The 11,144-nt window shown below is 41.5% G+C and overlaps 1 protein-coding gene across 10 annotated transcripts in view; it reads left to right on the forward strand.

The window, feature by feature from the left end:
* Positions 1-8,416, forward strand: part of tnk2b (tyrosine kinase, non-receptor, 2b) — a 62,695-nt gene extending 54,279 nt beyond the window's left edge. For all 10 annotated transcript variants that reach the window (XM_037083237.1, XM_037083229.1, XM_037083230.1 and 7 more), the window contains 3 exons: positions 1,543-1,638; positions 4,611-4,741; positions 5,361-8,416. In XM_037083237.1, coding sequence (XP_036939132.1) covers positions 1,543-1,638; positions 4,611-4,741; positions 5,361-5,367 — 234 coding nt within the window. In that variant the 3' untranslated portion in view covers positions 5,368-8,416. The remainder of the gene's footprint in view (positions 1-1,542; positions 1,639-4,610; positions 4,742-5,360) is intronic.
* Positions 8,417-11,144: the final 2,728 nt, after the last annotated feature.

An 11,144-nucleotide genomic window follows, 5' to 3' on the forward strand; every position in this document is an offset into this window, starting at 1 on the left:
GCTTCTTTGATGCTTTTGTAAACTAACTAAAAAGTCCTTACACTAGATAGCTATCTGTTCTTGAGTTTATAGTGCCATTATCACACAGCTAAGTACTGAAATACCAGTGCATATTCAGAGTAATGCAGTGGAATTGTTCAGAGAAGAAATAAGAAGACTTTAAATGAAATATAAAAATGGTGCTTATTCAATGCATAACTTTCTCAACTTCTCTTATTTACTGCAGTTAATGTAGCTTTTGAATGCAACATTTTATTTTATGGAACCATTAAGGTTTACTGTACACTATATTTGCCCATACATTGAACACAAGGGGGCAACAGAAGGTAATTTTTATTGGTGGTACTCTATGGCTGGAGCCCGACGGAGAAATGTGTGCATGAATGTGTGTGCGCCTTTCCGTGAGAGACTGAGATACAGAAAGAGCAGTCTGCAATTTCTCCTTACAGTAGCAGCTTTTAACTAACTATAATTCTATAATGCTAACTATAATCAGTTTACCTCCTAATTCAACTTCAAATTATTATCAGAACCGAATTATCATTGATGTTTGAAAACAAAACAACACCCTCAAACTGGAGCTGAAGTCAGCAAATCAGACTAATTAAACTGTAAATTACATTTGAATATCTTCCCGGTATAAAACTTGGAAGCCCACAAACATTTTTTCTGTCACGATTGAATAGCATTAAATGTTATAACTTCTCATAACTCATCTAAAAAATATGCCAGCAATCTTATGAGACAAAAGCCACATTCATTTTTGCTGTGAACTGAGTGTGAAAGACAAGGAACCACACTTTGTTTGTTTGTTTTTTTCCGAGCAATTGATTCTGACACCGATTGAACCTCTTCGAACTGGAGCCAGAGTCACTGCAATGGTCTTTACATCGATCAGCCACTTGGCATTTTGCAATGGATACTGCGATCAGTGGCCACACACGAGGTGCACTGAGAATGTGGGATCACGAATTAACTGAGCTGCAGAGGAGTTCAATGCAAGATGAACGAGCACACTACAGATTTATTAGCTGTAGTAGTTTAAAAAGCACAGTAGTTAAATAAAGATGACTATGCTGCTAGAAAGTCCCGTCACATGCTGGAACACAGTGTCAGTGTGATTTTGTTGAAACCCGAGTTAGCTTAAGGGAGGTTTGGATAAACATCATTAGTAGAACTCAGACAAATATAATTCATTTTGTGAGGAGATGGGGGGGGATTGTTGGGGGATCAAATCCAGTGATGCTTAAATCTCTGCAATCAGATTCCCATCATTGACTTTTTCAGATGTAGCTAAAAGTGAACATGAGAGCCAAAAACAGGTTTAAAATCTTTTCAAGTAGAAGACTCTCACTTGGTTGTCAGATGTGGAGGTGTTTGTACATGAGGGATTAATGCTAAATTGAGAAAGCACTCAGTCTCCCATTCTAAGTGTGCTTAGAAGGTGCTACCGAGGTCAAGTGAGGAATTGGAGGCAGAGGAATGTAAGTGTTGTTGGATGCTGCAGAGACTAACAATGCTGATTGTCGTTGTGTGATTCAGGTGCAGGAGGCGGTTCATGGGGTGACTCTGGAGGAGTGCCAAGCCGCCCTCCAGAACCACAACTGGAATGTGCAGAAAGCTGTGCATTATCTAAAGGTGAGAGCATTTATTAGCCCACTAAGAAAAGGCTTGATGGACTGAAGAGTTATTGAATACCGCATGTTCCCAATACCTGTTGTCCATACTGTGATTTTGTGGCAATTGAATTAATAAGAAAATGTTATTTTATAAAGACAATCATATAGAGTCCTGAAACTGACCAAATGTCATAAAAAACAACCTCAGTTTTCCCAAAACTTTTGAATAGAAATGGTCTGAGAAACAGGAAGAAAGACGGCAAACCTGACTAATCGCGACACAATGCTTTTTATGTGGAAACATTATTACCGTCAGATTCACGTCAGAACAGTGATTTATTTAACAATGAAGACGACAGCTCCCATGATCCCATGCTTCTTCACAACGTCATCAGAATATATCTACTGTTTGAGAGGCCCCCAGTGGCAGAAATCACATACTGTGGGTTTCAATTAAAACTTGATTCATTTTCTCCCTTTTGTCCCTTATTTTATATTCAGCCCCTTGATTGTTTTTTGTCTTTGCACACATTTTATTATTTATCTTTCCCCCATTTTCATAATTGCGTCATCATATGATAATAAGATGGCCGTGTCCTTGGATGTCCAGGACAGTGATTGGTTCAGAGTGTGTGTAATATCAGTGGGACAGTCGAGATGGCTCTAGTTTACTTAACTGAAAACACATGTAACATGGTAGCCCCTATTGTTTCAGCAAGCTATGTAGCTAAAATTAATAATGACCATAGAACTACACAAACCAGTGCACGCAATGTTAATCATCTATATACTGCACTGCATGCTGCTGGAGCATCACTGTATAAATTCATGTTAGATTAGCTAAGGTATTTTAGCTGGTAAGCTAAGTTTACAGACACTGTGCTCCTAACTTCTTATATTAAAATGTTAAATGGAGTTTGGATTTACTTTATGAATTGATAAGAGGTAAAAGAAAACAATAATAAAATGTGTATTTACATTACCAACTGGTTTAGAGGAGAACAAACAATCTTTATTCTCAACTTATTTGAATTATTTAACTAATGTATTACTTAGAGATGAACTCAGTAATATTGTTGACATCTAATTCCTTTTTACTGCATATCATCAAGGTACCGTATTAACAAACCAGTTCACAAGCAACATTCCAGACATAAAATAAATAGCGAGATACAAAGCCAGGGGCAAATAAAAATGGTATTATTCTCACAGAAGAAAGGCAGAGTGAGTTGGTAAAACAGAACTTTCAGCAAAGTAGGCATTCATGGTTCTAGTCCATCAAAATAAAGAGCCTACGAAGGGCACGCTTATGTTGCAGGGATGCAATTACTAAAGGAGAACCTCAGTGGTCCTCAGGAGTGAACACTGCTGTGGTGTTTAGGGCTCCTCAGAGATCCAGCTCGGTGCCGCTCAGGTCAGCCTCGAGTCCTTTCCTGTAATAACCTGTTTTTACACAGGACATAACTGTAAACACACAGTCGTTTCAAGTTGCTGAATGTCATTTTTACTTTATAGCTTCATATTACATGATAAGAGCCAGTCGTAGAAAAAAATTTTAAAAAAAAGCTCACAGATGCTCTGATGTGTCTGCAGCACCCTGTTCGCTGCCTTGGATGGGGCCATTGTGACAGGATGGAGGATGTGTTTCGGTGGCAGTGGGCCAAAGGGAGCACTTGGCTGCTCCTTAATAGTGGCTCCAGTGTTTAGACGATAAAGAAAAATGCAGTCCAAAGGACTCAGATTCAATTGGAGCAACAGAACTATGTTTGCGCCAAGACACTGAGCTGCATTAAGGCTGGAATCATGTCACAGCATGCTTACTGAGGCTGCAGACACACTCACCTGAAGGAGTGGAAAAGATGGTTTCACCTTCTGCAGCTCTGCAGTAGACAGTTGAACACACTACACAGCTCTCTGTCTTGTAATTGGGAGTCTAGCTGTCCCGGTGTTTTGCGCACCACACGACTGTTCAGGAGTCACACACCACGTTGACATGAGATCTGTCACAGGAACGACGCAGTTCAAGCAGTCTGCGTTGTTTGTGCGCTGAAAAAACAAAGAAGAAAGAGAATGTGTGTGTTTGTGTTTTTGTGTGTGTGTGTGTGTGTGTGTGTGTGTGTGTGTGTGTGTGTGTGTGTGTGTGTGTGTGTGTGTGTGTGTGTGTGTGTGTGTGAGAATGGATTAGGAGGACGGCAGAAAGCAAAGATGATACAGTTCCAAATACTGAACAGTTTGTGTGTATATATTCTTATAGAAACGATCTGCTATCATTGTACCCGCTTCATAAAAATAGATACGATGGAAGACTCGGTTCGGAGAGCTACTGTGAAAGACAACAGAGCAGGGAGGGAGGAGTGTCTGCTGTCATTGGCTGTAGCTCATTTCTGGCCCGTCTGCGACTCAACCAGATATTCATCCGGCTAGATATTCAGCAGATGTCAGGTCAATGCCGGCGAGCTGTCCTCGAGCTCCTGGATCAGGTCTTTGAACAGTTCACACATACTGATGGTCCTCCTTCTGATCCAGGGCTTTTTCTGGGTGATGTCCAAAAACTGTCTGCAACGGCAAGATCACGACTAAAATCCTGTAGTGGGAACTTGGCATAAGGTACCTCATGTGGGTGGCTGCCTTTAACATTATTCAGATATTACAGACTTTTGTTAACACAGTAGCCCGAATAGAAAAATGGAAAACGAGAGAAAAATGTGGCTATCCTTCACATTTTTTTGTTCAGGATTACTTCACTGAACAACAAAACACCTACAAAAGTCCTACAGGTCAACATCACAGTAATAATATTAACAAATCAATAACAATCATAATACTCCTGATCCATATCTTGTGAAGTTGAGCAAAACAGTATTTCCCTGGATTCCTCTAAAGAGTAGCTGAACCTGTGACTCTGCTACACAGTAACATCCCATCTCATCTGCTCTCTTTGTACTGTCTTTGTATGCCCGTTCTCATCTCTGTTTTTCTGCTGTTCTGCAGGTGGAGCAGCTGTTCTGTTTGGGCCTGAGGAGCAGGTCAGAGTGTCTTAAGCTGCTGGAGATGTGTGACTGGAACCTGGAGGTGGCCAGCACTCAGATGTTAGATAACTATGGATCCACAACCAGACAGAGGTACTGTATGCTCTGCAGTAGGTGTGTGTTCTCATCTGCAGGTCATGAATTCCCAGTATAGAATATATACATTTGAATGGACTGTACTCTCATATCACTGTCAGCACCCAGAGCCTCTACATTTAAACATTTATTCAATCTTGCCTGTATGGCACTTTGTGACAGTCCTGCTCATGATGAAAATATTTGGACATGGTTTCAAGAACTTGAATTCAGTCACTTATGACCTGGCTCCACACGCTCACGTGAGATCTGCTGGGTTTAACTGCTAAATATGAATAAATGTGAATTAACTGGAAAAGTCACAAGCAGACGTATACAGCAGGGAAACAGGCAGCGGTATGATGCAATCAGAATGTCAGTGAGACTAAGAATCATATTTAACTGCTAGACTGAGAAAGTTTTCTGCTTTGCTGGTCTTTCTATGGAGAAATGTATATATTATGATAATGGTTTTCAAAGCCTGAACGATTTCATGTGCATCTCATCTTAAAAGTCTCAAAAGTGAAAGTCTCTCTTGCGAGACAATGTAAATATCATTCAAGTTAATATAGGAGGATTCAGCATTTCATCTCATGATTCTCTCAATCTAATCTAAAGCCTCTCTCTCTATTTGCAGACGGTGACAGGAATCTCAAGCTGCCGAGCTCCGATTGGAACTTCGTCCTCAGTAAAAAACATCATCAGAAGAGGTGAATCTGCTTCTGACCCGTTAACGCGTCAGACACGCCTCCAATCAGAGGACCGTTATTTGACTATGGAAGGATCAAGCACATTTTCTCTGAACTAGCACAAAATACCAAACTCTATTACGGCTCCATTCATACTTAACATGGACAAAGGAACTAAGCCTGAGGGCAAAAAGAAAGATGTTGGGTCACAAAGATATGTGATTGCTGCACTTATTAAGAAAATGTAGACCGCCATCTACCTTTTTTTCCTCTTTTTAAAAGCTGTTCAAAGAAAAAAAAAATGACACTGTTCTTCAGTTTGATTTGGTCAGCTGAATTGTTTCATCACCGGTAACAGATCCCCACAGTGTTACAGATCCGTCGTGCTACAACACTCAGTCAGATCCACTTACATGTGTCGTCACTGCCGCAGTTACACAGTAGACCAGCTGCACAAAGAAGGTTTAAAGCAGGGGTACTCAGACGGATCTTAACGATAGGCCACAAACCAAAACTAAACACCTATCGTGTTGTGATGCAAAATGTTCCACAGTGTCCACTGTTCGCAGCTTATTAAAAATTATTATGTATTATTATGGATTCTAACTGTTTGAAGAGCATTTTGCCTCACACAAATAGATCAGTTAGATTTTAAACTTTTAAAAATGTTTCGTTCCTGTCAAACACGTGATGGGCCAAATTGAACCTTGTGGTTGGCTAACTTCGACCCCTGGGCCCCGCTTTGCCCTGCTTTAAAGGATAAGTTCACCTAAAAATTTAAATTTGGTCAAATTTGAAATCTATTGGATGACTCACCCCCATGCCAATGGAAAGCTGGGTGACATTTCATTGTACACAAAACAGTTCTGGAGCTTCACAGCAAAACACTGTTGCAGCATTCTTCTAAACAACTGAAGTAGACAGGGACTTTGAGGATGGGGATGATTTAAAACTTAAAAAACATAATGTAAAAAAAATAAATTAAATTAAATGACTCCATGCATCTGGCTTGATCCACATTTACAAACGCCCAGGGATCCCTTATTTATACCTTATTTACACCCTTTTACAAGCTGAATTCTTCACTGAAGTTGCTAAGCTGTGTAAGCAAGCACCCCATATAAGGTGAGCGCACAAGCTCTACCTTGTGTCAACCATGTGAATATTGTCTTTCAAAGCAATTAGGGACCTTGTATGGAGCCATTTCATGGTTTGTATGTTTTGTCATTTTACTCCTTAAAACAGGTCCCCATCTACTTCAGTTGTTTAGGAAAATCCTGCGATGCTGTTTTGAGTTAAACAGCTCCATATAATGGGCCATTCGTTGCCTCAAGCTCATTGCATTTTGTCAGAATATGCCAAGAACTCATTTAGTCTAGTAAGTGTACAAATCTCCTGAATTGGTGATGACAGCACCAGCAGCACCTTAAAAATAATTGTCTTGATGACCAATTGAAAAAAAACATTGATCGTCAACATAGTTTACCTCCACCACGCATAAGCACAACAAAATCCAAGCTAATGTCAAATTGGCTGTCCAGGCCTCATTGTGCAGGAAATAATTTGGCCTGTTTACAGTTGTGAAGAGGAGTGGGGATGTGATGATGCTGCTGAAAGGTTGTGGTGTCGAGGAAAAATGTGCCCAGAAAGTGCTGTTGCAAAAGAAAAAAAAAAATAAAATGCTCGTCGTCTCAATAATTTGTTTAATACAGAGGGACGCTAGTCAGCACTGATGCAGTGCTGCGGTCTCTGCTCAGAGTTACTGGTTGAACTGTTCCAGTGTTGACTCCAGTCTGTTCTGTTAAAAGAGGATCAGAGAAGTCCAGGATTCACTTCTTTTAAAGACCTGCTAAACTGTCTAATTTAAACTCAAAGGGTATAAGTACTATACTCTTTATATTGAGATGTTTGTGTATTTGTGAACAAAGTATTGATATATGATGTTAATATATTTAGAACACCATCTCAGAGACAACAGAAGACTGTTATGTCCATTACGGGGCCGACAATTAATTTAAATGCGTTGCTCCCTGAGTTAATCCCCGATGTGCGACTATTAGGACACGTGACTCGACAACAAAGGGCCACCCACACAGTGGAAACTTCCTTCAACCCCTATAGTCTTTCCTTATTCCTTCCCTCTAAGCACTTTGCCCACACAGAACCCCCGTGCATCAGCTGAAAACTGCTGCCAGGCTGTTATTTTTCTGTACGCACCCAGACTACACTGCCAGCTTATAACAGCAACGTAGTGAAATTTGCCCCAAGGCGCACATCCTGTCTCATAATCATCACTTAAAACCACAACTGTGATATTTCGGTCAGCAGCTTTGGGGGCAATAATTTAAAACTGAGAGGACGTGTCAGCTCTGGGTGAACTCAGTCACTGCTGGATGGGACGATACATCTTGTGACCGGGCACTGACAGAGCGGAGCCCTCAGCGAGGAGTGGTTCAAGACTCGGTTAATGTAAGAACTTTTGGGCCTGTCCGCCTTTTGTACTCTTGACGCGTGGACTTTACTACAAAAAGGAGGGACACAAAAGGATTAAAAGTCCCTTTTAAGTGTTCGACAAGATGTCAAAAACACTTTTGTATTGTAAACACAGATGATCCCTTTGGTGCTTCTCTCTATAGAGAAAAAAAGATCCCTCTCTGCCAACTGGTACCCATTCATTTAAACTTCAATATCAGAGTGTATGTCCACATGTAGGCACAGACACCAGCCCCTCCGTATGTCCACAAACAGCCCAATGTGGCAGGTCTGGACACAATCTGTGCAGAAACTTCAAATGGCCTCTGAAAAAAGCTAATATACAACCACAACGAGCCTGCTATCAGCCCGGCCACATTAAGAGGCTTAAAAAAAAATAAAACCTTTGGAATATATTTTTAAAGGACTGATTTTTGGACGACAGCCTCAGTGAAACTTTTCCCCCGTGTGCAATAAGGCTGCTGTAGAACCTGTAACCTCCCATCCTGTCCGTCTGTCAGTGCCATCCAGTCGTGTTTTTAAAAAAAGAGCTTTCATATCTGTCATGATGTATCCGAGTCACTGAATGCACAGGAAACAGTGTGAAATGTTTGGTGACTCACACTTCCTCCCCAGAGTAAGACGACGTTGTCCTCGAACACTGATCCAGAGTCAGTTGTGCCACTCTGATGTGTCGTGGTAAAGCTGATTGTTAACCGGTGCAGAAGCGCAGCTTGATGTGAGCGGTGCCTCCACAGTCTGTTTGTGTGTTGTTCGTCTTATACCAAGCTGCTGTAGTTGTATTGAAGGACTTTAGCGTGAACCTCGTGGTGTTATGATCAACCTAAAGCAACATTCTCCTGTTGTGGTGTTGAGACTCCGATGTTAAGGGAACTCTGTTCACTTCTGCTCGGTCTCTGTTTCTTCAGACACCATCTGCTATTTTATGTCATTTTTTTTTATCATTTTTGCTGTTTCTCCTTCAATCCAGCTCACCTTTATCTTCCTCATTTATGTGTATTTGCTTCCCAGAATGTGTTTTAAATGCCTAATGTACAGTTGGTTTTCATCGTTTCTCTCCTCCCGGGTTGATGGATATGTTCAAGAGAAGTTCATGCTGCCGAATTTATAAATGTATTTTTTATTAAAGAATTAATTATTTTTTACCTCTTCTGTTCGCTAATCTTCTTTTTGGTCACTTTGATCATCTTTATCTTTGATGTAGGATAGAACTGGGTTTCACTAAATTAAGACATGTTCCACTCCCTGCTCCGATGAATATTATGATGCAGCTAATTATGACGAAGAGACAAATACCGCTTTAATTAGCATTTACAAAGTATTTTAACGTTTCATTGGAAATCTCTGTTTACATGATGCTCATTCGTTTTGGCCAGTTTTACTTGTCACTAAGTTTGTATTGTTTAAAATGCTGAGTCAGTTCTTCAGTTAATGGATTGGTCACTCAACAGAAATTTATTCAACAATTCGACACTCGCGTTCATTTGTGAATTGATTTGACTCATTTATCACAGAACCACACCAACAAATCTACAGACACAGCTAGTGGGCCTTCAAGCTTAGCATCTCTTTGAGCTAAGAGCTAATGCAAGGAAAAAGTTCAGCTACCGATGGTACGATGGGTCAAAGTGACAGTTCACTGAAAAATCCAAAATGCATATCATCCCTCTCACCTGTACTGCTGCTTATCCATCTAGAAAGTTTTGTTGCCAGTTGCAGAGTGTTGGAGATGTGACATGTAGAGATGTCTGCCATTTCTCAAATATAATGGAACTAGATGGCACAAAGTGTCACACTGTGTGCAGGGCTCCAGAAAAAAGAATACATTTGAAAAACTCAGCAGCTATGTCTCTTTACAGAAATCACGACTCCAACTACTATAGGAACTACAGGAACTACTACTTTCTTTCTCCCAAAGTACACCCACCAATTGTATCGCCGCACAGAAGGAAGCATTTGTCCACTCATGGCTGGGAGGCTTTGTGATGGTGCGGGATGTAAAAGTCAATGACGTCCTCCAAGGTTAAGCTGCAACTTTGGCCAGTTGCTGCATTCATCTGCTTCTGGGATGGACCCGCTTCCGGAGTTCAGAGGTTGTTCTTCTGACTTCACCGTGTTGAATGTGGGAGCTACGTGGATGATGTTTTACATTTCATCACTCAGAGCACTGACAGCTGGGATCAGGTGGTACGCCACCCCAACTGTTGCATTATAGTCAGGGTGGCCGCTGTCTGGGTACAAACACGGATGCCATCTTAGACCTAAAATTCCATTCAAAATATTTCGGCTGATTACATTTTGACGGAGCGTTTCCCTTTGTGTACACGAACGCAGCCGTGCTCTGGTGTGCAGTGGATTGTGTTTTGCAGTGAGTGGCTACATAAGTGAGCGAGCAGTTGTCAGGCTCTCCCTCCAGCGGCCCTCGTGGCCTTGCCTTATGTGTGATGTGACGGATCTATCTGAATCAGTTAGGCTGTGTTTGTGTTTGTGATCATCGACGTTCCGACAACGCGAGACCTCGCTCCCCGTGAGAAAATAAAGCCCAGACCTTGCATATGTCGACCGCATTGATCCCCGCGGCACATATATCAATTGACCTCATATTGTTATTCCTTATCGGCTGCTGCAACAACAAGCACTCTAATGGTTCATAGTTCATAAATTGTTCCAGACGTGTCAGGACCTAAGTAAGCATATCCAAGACTCATTTGTTTATCGATGAGACGGCTGGAATCCTAATGATGAAAAATGTCTTTGAGTCAATACAACATAAAACTTTAACAGCGGACTCGAATTGGACAACGAGGCTGGCAAAGATGGCAAAGACGGACGAGCCGCTCAACCCTCCGTCACGCAAACGCGATTTATCTTTGATTGTTTTTGTCCTTCCAGCGCCACTGACCATCTTCCCATTCTTACACACAACCCACTGCACTGATGGACCTAAGGAACTTGTTCTTGCTAATGAGAGACCCAGTGGGCCCTTCATCCGTCTTCGGGTAGTTCGTGTGTGAACAATAGCATTACTCAGTCCCCGGGCAAATTATTAATGCCTGTTGTTGCTGTTGGTTCGGGTTGTGGGAATCCCCAGAGAAATGATTGTCGCTTTATTGTCACCAAAGAGAATAGGGTAAATAGAGAGGGAAGAGAGACAAAGCGCAAAGCAGGACGAGAGCTGCCAAGAAAGTGCCGAGGAGCAGATAAGAGCCTACCTCGTGCCGTCTGGGAAAGAACTCCTC

This window comes from Acanthopagrus latus, chromosome 21, assembly GCF_904848185.1.
Source record: "Acanthopagrus latus isolate v.2019 chromosome 21, fAcaLat1.1, whole genome shotgun sequence".
Taxonomy (NCBI): domain Eukaryota; kingdom Metazoa; phylum Chordata; class Actinopteri; order Spariformes; family Sparidae; genus Acanthopagrus; species Acanthopagrus latus.